Genomic DNA, 20,330 nt, shown 5'->3' with positions numbered 1-20,330 from the left:
TTAAGAGTCTGCCGCTCTGCTTGACCACTCATTCTCACCGCAGCCCATGATGGACGAACCCCGAAAAATAGGGTGTCAGTACTCAGATGTGACGCTGCTCAAACAGTTTCTCCGGTTTGTGTTCTCATTGGTTGATTTGCTTCGAAATGTCTTTGTAAACGTCACCATCAGATTTGACGTAAAAATATACTTCTTGTGCGGTTGTTTAAGGACACTAATAGAACTACCCTGACCGAACTGCAACAACTGAGCCATATATTCATAATTTAATCAATTATTATGTTGTACCTCAACATACAGGGCACATTTATCTACCACAAATACTGGATTAGCAAATACTTAGCAGTTATTAAATACTTTGACATAAGTTATCTGAAGAAAAAGACGTCGCAACAAAGTCCACAGTCTACTGATGTAAAATTTAAGGGAACACATTCTGTAATGGCTTCAGTAGCACGTTATGTGTCTCCTCCTAGAGATTAAGAAGAACCATTTGATACTATGAGCAGCGGAAATTTTCAGCAGCCCTTGAGAAATTCAATGGTGTTACAAAACATCTACACTGCCTGAGCCTTTTGTTCACCGTATTTCTCTCTGTCTGTTGCACTCATTTTCTTTTGGTCCATCTCTCCACTTGTTTTTTTTTTTTTGTAATGACAGTGATTGAGGCAGCTTAACATTGATGGCTTTTAAATGCCTCCTTGTCCTCAGCTTTTTCTACATCTGTCCATCATCCATCCCCACCCAGGAGATCTGAGGAGGAGCTGAACAAGGTTTGCGGATGAGGGAGAGGAGAGCGCGACATAGTTCGGTCCTTATTCTGTCGTTTTTCTCCTTTCTTTCGCAATTGTCCGTCCTTCATTTGATCACTTAAAAGCTGACCAAAGCATACACCATACTGCAAAAGATAGAGAGAGAGAGAGAAAGAGAGAGAGAGAGATGAATTAAGGGAGATATACCAAACAAACTTTCACCATCTACTTCAAATTAAGAAAGACATTCTGGGACAAAGTCACATTATTCTTCAGAAATCATTCTAATATGCTCATTTTACATGAATGAGGAGGACTCACCTGTACAGATAGTAGAAAAAGGACACAAGGTAGAAGCCTAGCTTGCACCAGGACTCCTTTTGGCAGTAATTCAGAATATCTGCATTCATCACACTCACTGGATCATACATAACCTCAGACCCATCTGCAGGACGGTGGAAAAACCTGAGGGAGAGAAAATGAGAGAGGGGGAATTGCTATAGAGACCCATTTTGAAATTTCAATGAAGTAGGTGTGATTGAAAATTATTACCTCCAGAGGTGATAGAGGAGCAGGGGGATGTTAAGGCCCAGAGTTACCCACTCCCCTGCACACATGAACATCAGACAGAACAGCCCGTGGATGGAATACTCTGGAACCACCAGCTGGGGGTGGGGGGGGGGAGATAAAACACAGTTAAGGGCAGTTTCAAGTATTCGTCATGTTTGAAAGCATGAGTTCAGTTATTCCTCATAAGTATCTTTTGCACATTCAGTTCTGACTCTTAATGTGTGTGTGTGAAAAATTGAATACATGAGTGTGCCTCCAAGTACAGAGCAATAAAAGCAAAGGGGGTGAGATTTAAAAAGAGATATAATGATACCATTTTCAGGAAGTAGGTAATTTAGTGGTTCTTTAGGAGATACAGAATGTTTTAACACAAGGGGTTTCAATCAGGGGCCCGGTGACCGATATTCTGGGGTCTATGGGAAAGTATTTAAAATTGTATTGTCATGACATTTATACCTATTAAAGTATTGTTGCATGATGCATGCATGATAGCTTTTTTAATGTTTATTTTAAAGAAGTCTCTTACTCTCATCAAGGCTTCTATTATAAATTTCAGTGTCACATGGTCCTTCAGAAATCATTCTAATATGCTGATTTGCTGCTCAAGAAATATTATTTTTGTGGAAACCATGATACATTGTTTTTTCTAGGATTCTAGAAAGCTGATAAACTGAATGCATCATTGCAGAATAAAAGTAATAATTTCTTTCAAAAAAAAAAAAACTCCACTGACCCCAGACATTTGAATGATAGTGTACATCAGCACTTTATTAATATCAGCCGATATTAGACATTTTATAATTTATTTGAATATCCATTTTTCATACTGTGTATTGTAATGTTTTTTATAGTTTTATCTTTTTTATTTTATTCTTTATTTTTATTTTTACCAAATAAGGGTATCAGCAATTGTATCACAATTGCACAATCAATGCATCTCTTGCTGTTTTATGGGACTTCTCTTGCATGTCCTGCCACAATTTCACTCACCCTTCGAAGGAGGTTGCAGATTCTTTCGATGTTCAATATTCTTTCCCTCTGAGGAAAAACAGAAGAACGCAATATGATTTTTAACAGCACACTCTGACTGTAGACTTGGATGTATAGCTCTGCGTGTGTTCACATATGTGCATGTATGCCGTCTCGGTGTCTCTGAAACCTGCTGTTCACAGTCGGGAGAGTGATGCTGAGTAGTTTGTGCTGTGTGAAAGGAATCGTGATCTAAGAAAAGCCTCACCGCTCTCGTGGGGTTGCTCTGATCGATGGGATTTTTGAAGTCTGTGCGCAGCTCATCAAAAGCAATAATCTTGAGAAGAGACAAACAGAATTCGTGTTACATGAGCATTTAAACAAAACCACTGGAGATTTTGGAGGTTAGAGACGATGTAGGAGGATTGTACCATCTGTGGCCCTTTTTATCTTTAACTTTTCACATTCTGTAGCTATTCCTACAGCTTCATGCTATGTTCTCCCCTCTTTTCTTTAACCCTTTATAGATCCATATCTCCTGCCATCCCCTCACTTCTTTCTCTGTAAACAGATGCAGTTGCTATGGTGATCGAATGAGCCCCTAAGCAGGCGTCATGGTTGCTATAGAAGTGAGTTCACATTCTTATTGGCTGAGAGCCTAACAAAGATACGGGGAGAAGGAGAGGAAAGGGGGATGGAGTGTCAGAACCAAATTACATATTGATAAGCATTCTCAATAACATGGTTTCTCGCCGGCATGCTCTCATACACAGACTCTCAGCCTCCCCCACACTCTGTCTCCATACTCTCTCCATCTCTTACATACATTCACACACACACACTCACACCAAATGACTCATGTTTAGAATCTCTCCCACTCCTGTCATTAGTCAATGCTCAGTCATTTCAAGTCTGTTTCTTAATGGCCTTTTAAACGTCTTACAAGTAAGGTCTGCGGTCTTATGCCGATCTGAAAATATCCCTGACTTCTTGTTTGGCATTCAAGGGTTTGTGTTTTAGGTGTTGAAACCTCTGCTCTCTAGTGTTTTAGTGTTTCAGACAGATTTTTAACAGTTCTGGGCCATTGTGTTTGTCTGCTGTTGCCTTCTGCGAGAATGCAGCCTCTAATATGAAGAATACAGATGATGTTGAAGTCTCTGGCGGCGACTGTGCAAATTTCATTTGTGATTCTACAGACAGTGGGCTGGCACAGAACAACCACTAGAGTTCAAATGAGATGTTGACCTCTTCCTCTTCAGCGTGCTCTCTCTCTCTGTGTTTGTGTGCTTTGTGAATCTCACTAAAATATATCTAAGGCACATTACACCTCTAAATGAAAAGACGAAAAATAAGAAATTATAAATATATTTATAATTATAAAATAATATATTTATTTAAATTATATATATTTTTTAATTAAGATGAATTCATACTTTTGAACCCACATCCCTAGAGAGTGTAAGCAGTTAGGAGAGTAGATGGATGTATAATATTTTGAAATATACATAATTTTTTTTATTATATATACTATATTAATATTATGGTAACATAATTTTCATGACATTTCCCCCTAATATTTTAAAATAATATTTTGTAAAGCATCTAGACGTTGTAGTTTTTTATTCCTATTATTTTCAGTGGTGATTCTCATTATATTGTCATTAATTAAATCTTTTTTTTTTTTTTTTGTAGAACCTTTTTGTAAAATTAAAACTTCCAAAGTTAAATGCAGTACAACAAATACAACCATGACGTATGAATACATTTTTAAAACACATATTTATTTATATATTATATATAAATTCTTATATATATTTATACAGTATGGATAATTAATGGGCTTAATTGCTAAATGAAAATAAACATGCGATTTAAAATGAATGTGCTTAATATCTAAAATTATAGTCCTAAAAATATCCAAAGTTAAATAAAATTTCTTAATTTTTTTCCCCAGGTGTAATCATTCTTAAGGTTTTGAGGATTTACATTTACATTATTAACTGTATATATGTGTGTTTGTGTGCACATACACACAGGTATGCTCCCATCTCCTTCCTCCGTTTTTTTCTTCTGTATCTATCTATCTATCTTGTTCTTTAAATCATCAATCTATTAATAACTGCTGTGATTTGTATTCACCTCAAAGGATAAGGCCTCTTGTTAGGGCAGGGGAGACAGCTTGGACAGACACAAACCAGTCTCTGCGCTCAAAAAACTGGCACGAACACACACACGCAGTCAGACACTTGGCAATGACATGGATGGCAATTGAAATGGAAGTGCGACAGAGTTACAGGTAACAGGAATTCATACAAATTCACATTCACGCAGTTAGGTCTAAAACCACAGACGTACCTGCCAGATGACGAAGAAGATGAGGGCAGCACACAGCACGAGTGTTAACATGTAGCAAAAGGCCGCAAAGGTGAAGGCCATGGCTGTGCCAGCCAGCCTGACGGTGATCTGGGTCGAGAGAGGGCGAAGGGGAAATTTCCCCTGCTCTCTCTCTCTGTCTCTCTTTACACTCTCACCCTTTTCAAGGAAGTTACAAAGCACTTCCCTCTTCTTCTGTCTCTCCTCTTAAAGCTTGCGGTCCAGCTTAGGATGAAGTCGGGATAGAATAAGAGAGGAATCCTCTTGGTCTGGAGCTTCAGATATGAGGTGTCTAGCTGGTGATCCTCCTCCGCTGGCTGGAGCGTCTTGTAACGTGTGGCTGGACAGTGTGTTTGTGTGTAATTCTTCCTCTCTGTCCACCTAAGATAACAGCTAGAGCTGTTTCCTCTTTTCAGCCTCTCTGCCGTCTCCTCTGTTCCTTCACTTTCTCTCCTTCTCCTTCTCTGTCTTTCTCTCTGATTGGCAGAAGGGGGTTTGTATGTATGTGGAGAATCGTCCCCTCCCCCGGCTCTAAGATTAGTGCTGTACACTGGGTCCACACACCTTATTTACAGTAGAACACCTTAAGAAATATCTTGTGGGCACATGGGAGGATGAATGTCCTCGGTATACATTCTGAAAAACAGACATTGATTCGAGTTACACTCTTAAAACTAAAGCTTCCAAAAGAGAGTTTTTGCAGTCATGCCATAGCAGAACCCTATACGTGAACAGTTCTTAAAATATCTATCTATCTATCTATCTATCTATCTACCTATCTATATCTATATCTATATCTATATATATATATATATATATATATATATATATATATATATATATATATATATATATATATATATATATTTTTTTTTTTTTTTTACTATTATTTTTTTTTAAGTGTGAAGAATATTTGAATAATCTGTATTATAGAAAACTTTCATGCAATGGAAAAGTTCATCGATATTAAAGGTTCTGCATGAAACCTCTGATGTCAATGAAGAACGTTTATTTTTAAGAGTGTCTAAGTAATGGATGAATGTTTTTGGCCCTAACTCGACGAATGATTGTTTTACAATAATTACAGTTAGACACATTTTAACTGCCATAGTGTTGTCATTTTAAACAATACCTGGACACATATGTTGACAGGTCTTGATCCATATTCTCTCTTAGAATAATTGATCAGTTTCAAGTGCTGATAATTTGACACTATGGATTATAACATGAACCCATTGAACATTAAAAATGACTCCTTTAGACCAGAGCTAAAGCCACACTCCTGTGGCTTCAAAATGAGTCATTGAGACTGTAAGAAATTATTTTTACAAAAAAATAAAAATAATAAAAATAGTTTGAGTAGCTTGCTTAATATGATTTTTACAATTATATATTGAACTTATTATACAGAGTAATCTATTGCAGACATGTGCATTTCCAGCACTATTGCATTTATTTACAATTTTACTGATTTAAGATATAAGATTTGGCTGATGCATCAAACCAAGAAATTCAATTAAAATTAAAATGTCATAATTTTTGCATTTGCAGCTGTGTATGAATCCATAACAAAACTGTAATGGTGTTCAGTTCTTCTAAACAATGTAAACATGAATGAACAGAGACATTCAAAATGACAGTGCAGAATGGATGAATAAGTTAGCTGTGCTACATGACAGAATGAAAGAACAAGAGTATTTACCCGTGTATTCTGAAGCAGCGGCGCAAGTCTGTCTTTGTCTGTCCTCTCTCCCCTCATTTTTCCTCCAATTAATCTGGGTCGACACCATGTCAGAAATCTCTGGTCTGCTTTGCTCTGGGTGTCAGTGTTGGTCCCATCACAGTCTCTCATTGGACGCTGGGTGCTCTGCAACCAGGTATAAAACAGCAGAGAGAAGCAAAATATGCATGAATGTGCTGGCCATATTTTTCTGTTTTATCTCATGCTTTTGATCCTGCGCAGCTTTCTGAAGTCTGATACTTAATTAACTTAATGTTCTTCTTTTTTCCCCCTTACCTATTTATCCTCCGCGTTCTCTCGCTTTCGTTCCTTCTCTGCCTCTCTCAGTTTTTTACGAATTGAAGCATTCCCTGCTGGTTTTTGATCTCAAAAGCAGAACCAATGGAAAAGCCCTTCTCTCTTATCCACATCTCTTTGATTAGAATTAAAATGTGATGTTATTACCTCTGATCGCTGTGCTCAACTACATTCAACAGTCTTCCCTCCCTCCATCCCTCTATTTTTTGCCATACTCTCTCATTCCCTGGAGAGATATGAGGGGGCAGAGGAAGCTTTTCTTCTTTGGCTTCCCTTGTTTGTCTCTCACTCTCTCTCTCTCTCTCTCTCTCTCTCTCTCTCTCTCTCCCTCCCTTTTTTATTTTCTTACTATCTCTCTCTGATACAATGTTATCTTCTTGAAAGTGCGTTTCTGTCACTGCAGGAGGGATGAAGTAAGGTTTGATTCTATCTTTTTCTTTTTAGTCAAATCTGCAGTCATGTCTTCAAAGATTATGAGTAGAGAAGAGTCTAAGAGAGTTTTTTTTTTTCATTCGCAATGTTTTTTTCCCCACAGAGTTCTAAAAATTCCATGAAATTCCATGATTTTATTATAATACTAATATTAATAATAGATAAAAACTTATTAGTGTACAAATATCTTAAGTGAGGTATTTAGAGTTTAACATAAATGCTCATTCACATTTCAAAACATTAGAAAATTTTAAACATTATGTTCCATTATGTTTCTTTTGTATTCATAATCAAAGTATGCTTAATTACAATCAACAAACCTAATTCTTTTTCCAGTTTTTCCATAACTGTAGAAAACCTGCATATAAATTTGTTTTATAGTAATATCTCACACCTTTGAATATGTCTGGGTTCTCTGCCACCTCATTTAGACAGTGTCAAATCCATTTCCAGTGAATACTCCCTGTGGAATTTCTTTTTCTTCTCTCATTAGCTGTTTTCAAATCATCCCCACAATGTCTTCATCTTTGTTTATAGTGTTCTTTAAAGCATGCGAAATACTGAAACTTGATTGACATGCTCCCCAGGGAGAAGAGACTGAATCATTCCGACATTAAGGCTTTATAAAAGATTTGCTTTTATAGCTTACATTACTGCAGCAATATAGGCAGCATTCTCTGTTTTTCAGGAAGACATACAAATATCATCAAGTCAAGTTGAGCTTTATTGTCATTCTGCTACATGTGTGGACATACATGGAACAAAATGTCTTGCCTCACACGACTTTGTATCCTAAAGCACATACAACAGCTTTGACAGATATTTCCAGCATGCTATGTGGGTGCTCTTCTAAAGGAGTCCAAGAGTACCATCTGGTGGATTCTCCTATACTCTGAAAGTCTCCTCTCTTCACTGTCCTTTATAAAATGCTATTTAGGGGAACCCCAACTGATTTTAGTTACTTAAAGGTACAATTTGTAAGATATTTGAAGTAAAATATCCAAAAACCACTAGGCTAGTGTTATATATATATTGTCCAGCTGATTACTAACAATATCTCTAATGTTTTCAACTACTTGTAAATTATGAGAAAATTCCCATTCTAAACAGTGACACGGGGCAGTGCAGTCGCCTGTCAATGACGTTTGTTACCTTTTGTTACCGCCTTTACTGACGTAGAAACCACATGACAACTGTGTCGTGGACAAATGCGGAAGTAGCTTCGCAACAAACTTCAACTAGAAAGAGATGCCGATCTCGCTTATGTTTTATTCGACAGAGTTGTTTTTTGAGTTGTTTTGATTCATATCTTTACAGAAAACGTATGCTATTATAACGATCAACAAGATTAGTATTATGGGGCATACACGCCAAACGCGGGGCATCGCGTCTCTAGACCCGCGCAAAGACCCATCTGATCCATAGTCTGATCGCGTCTTTGCATTGATTTTGTATGTAATCTACTCGCGCAAATCGTTGAACTCACGTTAAATCCATGATTTATCTTCCCGTCTGATTGATGCCCGTCAGCGGTTGGGTAGAAGAAAACAAATCCCATCATCCCACGCTCCTTCTTAGCATCATCAAACCACGCAATTTTTATTGTTTTGGTAGTGCGCCCTCTAGTGGTAGGTCCTACAACCTGTACCTTTAAGTGTTGATATGTGTTTTAGATTAATATATATATTTATATATATTTAATCTGTGATCAATTATAATCTATTACAAATAAATAAAGGATTGTCTGCAGAAATTTTCTGAAAACAATTCTTATTTTTGCAGTTCCATTTGGTGGATCTAATTTCTTATAGCTGTGGTTCTTAGCCAGGGGGCCAGGGCCCACTAGGGGGCCCCAAAACACTTCCAAGCAGATGACTAAACATTATTCAAATAAACCAAAACAAGGTTTAAAATCATTCTTATTTTAATTTGTTCCCTTAACAACTGACATTTTTATTTAAGAACCAGGGTTCACGTGATTTCGGATGACTTTTAAACGAGTGATTTCTAGATTTAGAAAAGTAATGTACATGTAAATAATAATAATAATAATAAATTTTATTAAGAATAAACATATAATAGTTATTGGGTAGAAATTGTTATTAGTAGAAAAAAAACGTCATTACAAAGTAGAAATGTCATGTAAATTCATTGGTAATAAAAAGTTATTTTTACCATATAAAAATAATGATTTTATTTTAATTGTTTTAATATATAGTCACACTTATCTGTAAATTAGCTACTATGTCTTTATAGCAGAGATATCTGAAATAGAGGGAGACTTCACAAAAAAAGAAAAACGAAGAAGAAGATACTTCATGTTGTCTGGCTTACTTTCTTCCATGGAAGACATCCCTAACATTCTTTGCCTAGAAAGTCCCTTTCCTTGCTTATATCTAATATATTTTCTTTTTTTTAAAAAAAGAATGAAAATTATAGGATAAACAACTGTAGTAGCCTACATGTAATCGCATGACAACATTCTGAATCTCGAACTGGTGTTTAGCGTCAGTAAACCGACGAGTTAGTGGGGAACGGAACCAAATGTCCTTAGGTTGCGCGTTACACCCGGACGTAGTTGTGTGCGACAGTAACGTGGAGATCTGTTTTTATTAAGTCAGTAAATCCACTATCTCTCGGTTTCTTTCAAATGGCTGCTAAAAGCCAAATATGCTCAATATGGCTCGGGTCTGAAACTGGAATATTAAAAGGTAAATGTATTTCCCGTCTCTTTGTCGACATATTGTACACTTTTTATGGCTGGATAGCTAGCCATGAATGGTACACGTGAGTTGGCACCACATATCTGTCTTTTAATTTTCTTGAGGTTCACTGAACTAATGATTTGTTGTCATCCACATTCCATCTCAAGGGGTAAGTTTAACCAAAAAGCAGGCGTTTAACTTTTGTGAGATGAGCTGCTTGAGTCGAGATCAGGAGGTGTGTGTGATGGCGTGGGGAGACCCTCACGAGTCAGAGGTGAGGAAGAGAGAGAGAGATCTGGAGGAACAGACTTCATCAGCATGATCTGGTGACTGACAGACACTGTCTATATGTGTGTATCTTTGCAGGTGTTAGTGGGCAGTGTGAACGGCACTGTGAAGACTTTCAGCACAGACAAGGGAATCTTCACAGCGAGCAGAGAGTGTGGAGATCCTTCACAGGGCAGATTCACAGGACTGGCTGTCACTGACAGGTGCTTATTCTCGTCTCTGCAGGGGCTAATGAAGTACTGGAAGTTTTGTTGGTTTGCTTTGATGTACTGTAGGAATGAACTACTTTCTTTCCTTCTTTTCCAGTTCAATGATTACATGTGTGGAGTCAGGACTGCTGAAGGTTTGGAAGGAAGGAAGCACAGAAACCGTAAGGCAGTGTGATTTCAGTTTACTAAAGCGTGGTGTGCTATATTTAGTTTATTTATTTTTTTATACATGCACTTGTATGGTCTCATATTAATAAAATAAATGCTACTTGAAATATTTGTGCTTTTAAAAATGTATATGTCACAATGCAGGACTATTCACTAAATCAAAAATGTAAAAAATCATGAAAAAAATGAAAACAACATTAATATATCTGCATCTAGAAATTAATCCCTGCAGATTCAGGATCAAAAAGTAAAAAACTTTACAACAATACTAAAGTTTACAAACAACTTTAGTATTGTGTAATCTGTATATATAGATATTTATATTCATCACTTGATTTCATTTTCTTGTTACTCTGATAAAGCAGATAGAGTAGACATTAGGCTCCCTTTCAGTACAGTACATAAAAAGCGATTTTGTCCCCATAATATAAACCCACAAACAGCTCAATATCACATAAAAGCAAAATAATATAACATTTTAACTGTCATTTATCGCTGTATTTTAATTTTGATTTATAAGTGTTTTTTTTATATATATATATACCTATTGTAGGTCAGAAGAGGGGTATGACTGTTTAAAAGAAAAGGGAGGAGATGTTTTATTGTGCTCACATAAACACAAAGTGACCCAACATTGATTATTTTACTTGTTTATTATATAGCTAGTAGCATAGTAGCACTGCTTTTACTATTTAAATTGTAGATTAGGTTTTTTATTATATATTTTTTTTGTCTCTTAAGATAAATGTGTACTTAAATCTCAAACAACCTTATCTGTCTCTGTTCTTAGGTTGAGGTAAATGTTGGAAATGGAGTATGCAGAATGCAACAGAACCAATCACAGCGCCATCATGTGGCCACAGGGGGTAAAGAGAACCCACTGAAAGTCTGGGATCTAGAGAGACCAGATAAGCCAATATTCACAGCCAAAAATGTAAGGAAAAATGGGGGAAAAATACCTTACCTTTTCAACCCCGGTAGTTTATTATTTCTGTGTTTCAAGCTTCTTTCTTTCTTCTCTGATCTATCAGGTTGCTCATGACTGGTTGGATATGCGAGTGCCCGTGTGGGTGAGAGACATTGGCTTCATCCCAGATTCAGATAAAATAGTCACATGCACTGGACACCATCAGGTTTGTCTCTACTCTGGCTTTTTCCATTTGTGTTGTCTGCAGTAATTTAGCACGTTATCTATACTGGACACATTTATTCCATCTGCAATAAAATTATTTACTTTATAAATATCATATATCTGAATTTTTTGTTTACAGTGAGCTCCTGAGTTTGTACACTATCATTCAAAAGATTGTTGACAGTAAGATTTTTTTTTTTTTTTTGCATTTTCTTGAAAGTCTCAAGACTGCATTTATTTGAAGAAAAAAAATTGTTTAAACAGTAATATTGTGAAATATTATTTCAACTTAAAATAACATCTTGAATACATTTTAAAATGTAATGTATTTCTTTGTAAGATTCTTAATTTTTGTTGAAACACATTTTTTCAGGATTTTTTGATGAATAGAAAGTTCAAAAGAACATCATTTATTTGAAACCATGTCTTTGCTGACACTTTTTTTTAAGGTAGTAATTTCTTTAAAAAAAAATCTTACCACAAACTTTTGAAAGGTAGTGTATTTCTGCATGTACTGGCTTAGATTTAATAGTAACGAAAGATTCTGAAATATATTGTGAGCTAATCACCTTTTTCAGCTTGTCCCTAACCCTTTGCTATTGTATTTATTTACGTCGTTCCTTTGTGTTTTAAGGTAAACGCCTGTGATCAAACATGACTAAAAATATCTTGCCCTCTCTGTTCTGCTCCTCCTCCGTCAGGTGCGTGTGTATGACCCCTCGACGCCTCAGAGAAGGCCGGTGTTGGAGGCTCAGTTCGGAGAGTACCCGCTCACAGCACTCTCTCTTCCTGCCAGCCAGGGCACAGTGGTCGTGGGCAACACTCACGGGGAGCTCGCCATCCTTGACCTCCGGAAAGGTAAGCAGTAGGTGGATGCTCCATTTATTTTGTTCTCTTAGGCAGCCTTGGATCTGAACTGATTGAAGCTCAATCGCTTAGGGTTTTTTGTCCTGGATCTGTGTGTGTTCCAAGTATAAAGGATGTATTTGGCCAGCCGTTCTCCATATATGCGCTGTAATATTATTGAACTCCTGATAGTTTGGTTTTGTCTGACCCCATTTTCTTCTCTCTCTGCCTGCAGGGCTTGTGTGTGGGTGTCTTAAGGGTCTGGCAGGGGCAGTGCGGGGGCTGCAGTGCCATCCTTCCCTCCCATTGGTGGCCTCTTGTGGTTTAGATCGTTTTCTGAGAGTACACAGCCTGGAGGACCGGTCCTTACAGCACAAGGTACGAATGCACAAGAAATCAGGTTTCTTTCTCTATTCTCCCTGCAATTCATCTCTTTTATTCTCTCTGCAGATTTCTTTATAGCACCTCTCCTCTTATATTTCCAGCTGATTGCATGTACCATATAATCAGAAGTGCCTCCCACTCACTGTTGTGTTTGTATAAATGCACTTATTTTCTCTATGCAGGTATATCTGAAGTCACGACTCAATTGCGTACTGCTGTCTAGCAGAGAACTGGAGGTAAGCAGTGGTTCAGTGTCAGAAAGAGCATAATTTTAATGATTCGCTTTTATGCAACTGCCTATCAACTGTAACGACAATGGAAGTTGCTTTCTTGCAGAAGATTTTATACTGCATCCTAATGACTATTTATGTGCCTTTCTCTTATAGTCATCAAATGCTGATGTTAGTGGAGATGTAGAAGAGGTGAAAGCAGAGGAAGATGAGGTTTGGGATACCATGGAAACAGTGACGGAGAAGGCAAAAAAGAGGGCCGCCCAGAAAGACGAAGCAACTGTTACTGGAGTAGATGCAAACAAAGAAAAGAAAGCTAGTAAAAAAAAAAAAAAAGTGATGTAAAGTGATTTCTAATGGACATTTTTATAATTTTATACACAGTTTATCATGTCATCAGTAAAGCTGCATCAGCAGTGGCCAAGAAGAAACTTAAGCCTGAGAGACTGACTGTATAATATGGATATATATTAATAGGTGCAGATCGTTATTTTTGCCCATAAAGTGAATTTACAAATGAGATGATCTAAAATGTGATATTCAAATTACATTTTAAATGTGTAAAAAAAAACTCAAGTTTATGTGAAAACGATCACTGTATTAAACACAATTTAATGAAGAGTCTGTATATCATAAACACAGAATCTTTCAAAAACATGTTTTCATCGTTTTCTGGCAATCAACTGACTTGATTTAACATGTATCACTAAACTGGCACACATATTAGTACTGTGCACTTCAGAAAATATTTCCTACAGAAGTTTTATGTTAAAGCCTCTACAATACTACTTTATGTGAAGTTAAAATTCTCCCCACGTCCTATTTGTAGTATCCTTTTCATAATTATTTTATTTTTGTTTTACAGAGACAAGAATAGAAACTTGAATCTGTGCTGCTCTGGTCCTTGACTTGACCTTGAATGACTTGTGCTTGTGTGGGTGTGTGTATTACACATTGCGTTATGAACACTTAAACACACCCTATTCTAGCGTCTGATAAGATAAGGTACATCTTGGTTAGCACAGAAACTGTCGACTTTGTAAATGAGAATGTTAATAGCTCTACATCTAAAAAAACGTAACATTTGCCAGCACAGTTCTGTTATAACTACTATAAAAATGTTGTCCAAACTTCCTGTAGGGTACATTTTTTTTCTTAATCTGATTATAGGCAGTGATGAAGAGAGGGATGAAATGTGGTTTCCATATGTATTTTTGTGGTGTTTAGAGAATCTAATAAATGACACCTTCTACATGATGGATACTTTACCATGGAAACATTTTAAAGGAGGTGAAGAGCAAAGGGCATAAAATATGGAGGGAGTGATGAAGTATGACAACATGAACTGAACTCAGAGACCTATCAGGGTGGAGGGACAGTATTCCTGACTGCTGACTTGCGATTAAAGAACCAAAAGTGTGGCTTTATATGCAGGACAACAGCCTCAACGTTTCCGGTATAGTTCCTGTAAACTTTTGAAAACCATAAAACATTGCATGCTCGTGGTTTGACCCTGCGTGCTATTACAAGGTCGTATCCACTGGAAATATTTAATTTCCTCTTGATTTCCTCTTACAAAGTGAGGGAAATAGCTGCAGATAACCCCAGAAGCACATCCATTACATTACATATCCTCAAATGTATTTATCGTACAGGCCTTTAATTATTTAACCATTTTCCAACAGTTTGGGAACAATGTTAGATTGTATGTCTGTTTTTTTATTTTTTAACTTGAAGTCCGATCCCAAAACTCTTATCACAAGAAATGCAAGCAGTTTTTGACCTTTTCCAACCACACTTCCACCTGCCTGAGGTACTAAATTATGTGCTTAGATGGAGTATTTTGTCATGGTACATTAATTGACACACCATTCTGTGTTTGACAATCAGAATTCCTTCACATAGTGTGCACTTCTGTGCTCTTTAACCTAACAAAGCCAATAATTAACCCTCTCTCATGAGCATTTTATTATCCTGTTATAAAGCCTTCTTGTTTTTCATTCTTTGATCAATGTTTAGAGTCCATAGTCTATTTCATCTATTCTAATCATGCAGCATTACCTCATGCTGTGCCATTACCAGTAATTAAGAAATTGACCTACATCAAATCTGATTTATGCCACAGCTATATGATGCCAAAATCAAGACTTTAAAGTAGTTTTCATGATATTCAACAAGCAATTTTCTGATTCTTTACATAGTAAATAATAAAACTAAGTAAATTAAACCATTGCGTCCCCCAGTGGTTCATTGTATTTAGATTAAACTAAACTGGCAAGACTTAAGAATTGAATGCTTATTTGGCTCACAACATTTGCATAATCACATTTAATGAATGTGATACTTTGAAAAAATTATAAATGTACCTAAGAGCATACTTGAGATAGTCTGTGTGTAAGTCCATAGGAGTCCAGGATGTTGGATGTGAGGGGCAGGGCCAAAAGATGTTAAATATTGACGGGGAGTGTAATTATTAACTAAGCTTCAACTTCAAATCACTTTTAAACTGGCCTCTCTCGGCCTGACATAGCACTGCTGACGAACCTCCCCTCTCAACTGCTCGCTCTCTAACTTTGCTTTTTGCAGTACCTTTTGAATTTTTTATAGCCATATTTTGCTTTGCTTCTGTTAATTCTTTAATCTCAGTATTTAGAAAAAGGTTTCTTTAGTTTGCATACATTCTCTCTCTGTTTTTTTTTTTTTTCTAGCTCCAAAAAAACCTGGACTCCCACAAGGAAGAACCATTAATGTAAGTAACTCTTAAAGTACTGGGTTCATATTTTAGGAACAATGAGTGTGTAGTTTTTGAGAAAAATCATGGAGGTTCACATCTTTGCCTCGCCTCTCTGCACTTAACGCTGATTCATGCAGGAATTTGCAATGTTAACATCTGCCTGTTTGTTTGTGAAAGGCTAGATTAATATTTTAATGTAAATATACCTGCATTGTCTGAGAAAGTCAAGCTAATGCTTTTAAAAAGGATAAGAAAAGAATGCAAAAGGCTTGTGCTGACATATGAAAAATTACTTTCCAAGAACAGGATCTTGCAAATGACTTACAAGGGGCGTAGAGTTTGTTTAAGAAGGATCTTCAAACTTTTGTTAATGAAATGTTAAAAGTTAATTGCAGAAACGATAGTTCAAATGCAAATAAATGGCAGTCTTAGGCTGACTCGATCGGTGTTTATACAACAATCGCAGACTACTATGACATGTCAAATTTTTAGCAGTTGCTTTCTTTTTTACAAAGAACATTTGATAAAATGCATGTGAGCGTTATTCCGATATCAAGTTCAGCAATTGGGAATTCTCATAAAAAATGAACCACGTACATGAGTTCACGCCATTGATTTTTCTCACCCTAAAAAATGCTGGATACGGCGCAGGGATGAGAAAGATAATGGTGGATTTAAAAGAGGATAACAGGAGCAGATAACACAGACTGACTCATGTGCTATGTGCCCCCTTTAATTGCTTTATTATGCTGTTTTGCCAAAGGTAGCAAGGAGCAATTGAAGGTTTACGGCGAGGGAAAGTCTAAAATATGATATAAACTAAGAAAAGAAGAGAGAAAGAACATGATAGAGCATGTGGGATGGGCAACTCACGACTAAAAGGAAGTGATATCTACAAAATTATAACTAGGCACAGAAATTATTGAGTGACACCCTTTTTTCTATCAGTCCATACACAAATTCTACCGTGCACCCTCATGTTGACTGCCGTCATAAAATTGCTGTTATCAAGATCAGTCTTAGCACTTTGGACGTGCTGTAGGCCAATAATGGAGTCTATGGCATGTCATAAAGATGAGAAAGAAACAAGAGGTCAAAGTCATGAATCAACAGAGAAACTCTCACATGTCCTTAATGGCAGTCAGTACGCATTGTCTGAATCCTGATTTAACCCTCTAACTTGGTTTTCTATGCTTTTATTACAGGTGGCACCACTTCCTCCTCCCCCCTTTTTTTGGCATCTTCTTAAACTTGAAGAACTACACTGTATAATGAGAATGGGACACTGTAACATCAGCGATGGAATATGTGCACTTCCTTCCGCTGTCCAAAGGGAGCGCTTTCCAAACATTTGGTGCTGACTGGGTGTAACAGCAACTCCATGTGGAAGGTTTCTTATGTCTTCCAGTGGAGCTGCTGTTGCGTGCAGATAGTCACCTTTATCTCTTTTGGTTCTGAGTTCAAATACAGTCGTAATGAATGATCTGCAATTATTAATTATGTGGCTGTAAATTTATTTGCATGTTGTTAGAAAGCATGTTTAAACCAGTGTCTGGGACACAGGGTGATGACCTATGAATTGACAGCCAGTGTTTGCAGTCCAGCTGCCTGTCAGTTCTGTAGGCCACTGTCCTGTTTATCCTACTAAACACACACTGATTTGCACAGAGAATGCAGGGCGTTGTATAAATGTTGGACTAGAATTTTTTTTGGGAACATTTATGTCAAGGCTATACTACAACATGATTTATTTTATATTATGTTTATTTGTTTTATTTTCACTGCATTTAATTTCATTTGAACATTAAATTATTTCAAAATCAAGTTCTTATTTTTGTATATTTTATTTCAAGTTTAAAGTTATGTTAACAAAGACACGCACAAAAAAAGTAACTAGCATAGAATAACAAAATACAATTACACAAAAAGAAAAGAAAAGAGATAAAACAGGGCTGCCTCGATTAACAGATATTTACAACATAATTTGAAAATATAAACATAAAGGACAATATTCACAATTTTCATATAAATCATATAATTCACTACAGGAGGAAAACAAAATAGAAATATCAAAAGAATAGAAGGGTTTCATAGTCTAAAGAAGGGTCCCCATGTGGCTTCAATTGTTTTTTTGTGAGCAGAGCTCACCAAAACGTAACTGTTTCATTTGGATAAAACAGAGCATCTTGTTTAACCATCTTTGAAAACAAGGGGCTCATGGAGATTTCCAACTGAGGAGTATAACTTTTTTGGCAGCAATCAAAATCAAGTTCCTCGTTACAAAATGAAATGAATGTGAAATATATATTTGTGTTGTGCCCCTGCTCTTGCCCTTTTCATAATTTATCAAGGTTTTTCTTTGCATAAATTTCACATATACATTATTAACACCATTTTTCAAGATTTACGTTGCAATGACTTAAGACCCATTCACACCAAGAACGGGATGGGAATAATGATAACTACATTAGTGTCCACACAAACATTTGATAAAGTTCTGTTTTTATAGGACACCTGCACACCTGCTGCTTCAAATGCTGAATGATTGTCAAAAAATTGTTCTGAAAGCTATTCCAACAATATTGTTCCCTCTGTTAGTGACAGTTTGAATGAGCCACTGAAAAGAAAGTATGATCACTGACAATATGCCACTTCACCCACAAACATCGTGATTTCTTGTAAATGTCAGGCTGCTTTTACTTCAGTTTTTCCCCTGAAATGTCGGTGGAGTCATGGACAGGAATAGTTCTAAGTCAGAAAGCTTACAGCCTACCAACATATATATATATTGTGTTAAAAAATTAATCAATCGCACATTTTTCTGAAATTAGTCACAATTAATCATATTTTTATACAATCTTCAAATTAATGTAGAAACAACATAAAGACATAATATTTACTATATTTAATATTTGTTTAATTTCATTTTTTTATGGCTGAACTAAAATATATATATATATATATATATATATATATATAGAGAGAGAGAGAGAGAGAGAGAGAGAGAGAGAGAGAGAGAGAGAGAGAGAGAGAGAGTCAAAAAGGGATGCAGACAAATATATATATATATATATATATATATATATATATATATATATATATATATATATATATATATATATCCCTTTTTGACTCTCTAAGAACACAGTTAAAGCATTGGGAATTTTCTGCAAACCACAGAGAATTCTGAAAGACTTTCATTTTCACTATCTGATTAGATTAGGTTAGATTAGTTTCAACTTTATTGTCATTGCACATGTAAGGTAAAGGGCAATGAAATGCAGTTAGCATCTAACCAGAAGTGCAATAAGCAGTAAGTACAGAATATACAATAACAATGTGTTACAAATGTACAATAAATATACAAATAAGGCAATAATTTACAGATTTTAAATACTATCAGCATGATATACAGATATGTGTACTATGAACATAATATACAGATGGATTATGTAAAAGTGTATGTACACTATAGGCAGAAACTATGAATATATGAACATCATTTACACTAGTGCAATTGACAGTAAAGTGCATAGAAAATATTTCAGTGTGCAAATGGATTACTCAGTGTTTCTGGATGAACAGACAGTAGTGCAAGTAGTAACAAGTTTACTGCTTTTTTGCTTGTTTGTAAATAAATAAATAATCAGATGTAGTGATGAGGAGGGGTGAGGAGTCTGTGTGTGTGGTGTGTGGGGGGTTGTTGGTTTTTGTCAGAGGGCAGAGTTCAGTAAGGAGACAGCTGTAGGGAAAAAAGCTGTTCCTGAATCTGCTGGTCCTTGTCCGGAGGCTCCTGAAGCGCCTCCCGGAGGGCAGGAGGTTAACCAGCCTATGGTCAGGATGAGAGGAATCCTTAAGAATGCTACGAGTTCAACATAGACAGCGTTTCCTCTGCATGTCCTCAATAGCAGGAAGTGGTGTCCCTGTGATGCCTTGGGCAGTTTTCACCACCTTCTGCAGTGCCTTGCTTTCAGCAACTGAGCAGTTCCCATACCAGACTGTAATACAACTGGTCAGGATGCTCTCGATCACACAATGGTAAAAGTTCACCAGCATGGCTGAAGACAGCTGGTTCTTCTTCAGTGTCCTGAGGAAGAAGAGACGATGGTGAGCCTTCTTGACCAGGCCGGAGGTGTTTGTGGTGCAGGACAGGTCCTCTGAGTCCTACTGTGATATAAAGTCCCAAACAACGGATTTCTAAATAATTAATATTTTTCTTTTCATATCTATAGTTTCAGATTGAAAGAACATTATAGAGTCTTCACTGAGCGTAGTGGGTGACGAGTGTAATTTCCTATGACCCCCTTATGACAGTGTCAAACACGGCACAGACTAAGACCAGCAACTGTCCTGAAAGTCCAGGACAAATATAGCAGTCTGCCAGTTACGTGCTCAATAGAAACCCTCCACCCCCATCCCCAAAACAGAAATACTGTACTTACTGTACTGTAAGTTTGTCATGTGAAATTCATACTATACTGGAATGAAGAGTTGGCATTG

The 20,330-nt window shown here is 36.6% G+C and overlaps 2 protein-coding genes and 1 long non-coding RNA gene across 3 annotated transcripts in view; 2 read left to right on the top strand and 1 right to left on the bottom strand.

Moving 5' to 3' along the window:
• Window positions 1-6,929, bottom strand: part of LOC128021151 (protein cornichon homolog 2-like) — a 7,936-nt gene extending 1,007 nt beyond the window's left edge. The window contains exons 1-8 of the mRNA XM_052608145.1: window positions 6,682-6,929; window positions 6,367-6,531; window positions 4,647-5,300; window positions 2,560-2,628; window positions 2,313-2,360; window positions 1,305-1,417; window positions 1,074-1,217; window positions 1-898 (exon numbers count right to left, since the gene is read on the bottom strand). The exon at window positions 1-898 is cut by the window's left edge and continues 1,007 nt beyond it. Of these exons, the coding sequence (XP_052464105.1) occupies window positions 871-898; window positions 1,074-1,217; window positions 1,305-1,417; window positions 2,313-2,360; window positions 2,560-2,628; window positions 4,647-4,727 (483 nt within the window). The 5' untranslated portion in view covers window positions 4,728-5,300; window positions 6,367-6,531; window positions 6,682-6,929 and the 3' untranslated portion in view covers window positions 1-870. The remainder of the gene's footprint in view (window positions 899-1,073; window positions 1,218-1,304; window positions 1,418-2,312; window positions 2,361-2,559; window positions 2,629-4,646; window positions 5,301-6,366; window positions 6,532-6,681) is intronic.
• A 2,712-nt stretch (window positions 6,930-9,641) lies between these two features.
• On the top strand, window positions 9,642-14,255 carry LOC128021150 (WD repeat-containing protein 74-like). The gene is made up of 10 exons (XM_052608144.1): window positions 9,642-9,845; window positions 10,007-10,113; window positions 10,206-10,330; window positions 10,434-10,497; window positions 11,295-11,438; window positions 11,536-11,637; window positions 12,338-12,494; window positions 12,718-12,860; window positions 13,049-13,102; window positions 13,253-14,255. The coding sequence occupies exons 1-10, from the start codon at window positions 9,785-9,787 to the stop codon at window positions 13,439-13,441; spliced, it is 1,146 nt and encodes a 381-aa protein (XP_052464104.1). The 5' UTR covers window positions 9,642-9,784; the 3' UTR covers window positions 13,442-14,255.
• A 1,376-nt stretch (window positions 14,256-15,631) lies between these two features.
• On the top strand, window positions 15,632-17,654 carry LOC128021665 (uncharacterized). Its single transcript, XR_008185633.1, has 2 exons — window positions 15,632-15,845; window positions 17,036-17,654. It is a non-coding gene; the product is annotated as an uncharacterized LOC128021665 (long non-coding RNA).
• Window positions 17,655-20,330: the final 2,676 nt, after the last annotated feature.

This window comes from Carassius gibelio, chromosome A10 (genome assembly GCF_023724105.1).
Source record: "Carassius gibelio isolate Cgi1373 ecotype wild population from Czech Republic chromosome A10, carGib1.2-hapl.c, whole genome shotgun sequence".
In the NCBI taxonomy this organism is placed as follows: domain Eukaryota; kingdom Metazoa; phylum Chordata; class Actinopteri; order Cypriniformes; family Cyprinidae; genus Carassius; species Carassius gibelio.
This window is presented reverse-complemented; position numbering and strand designations above follow the sequence as displayed.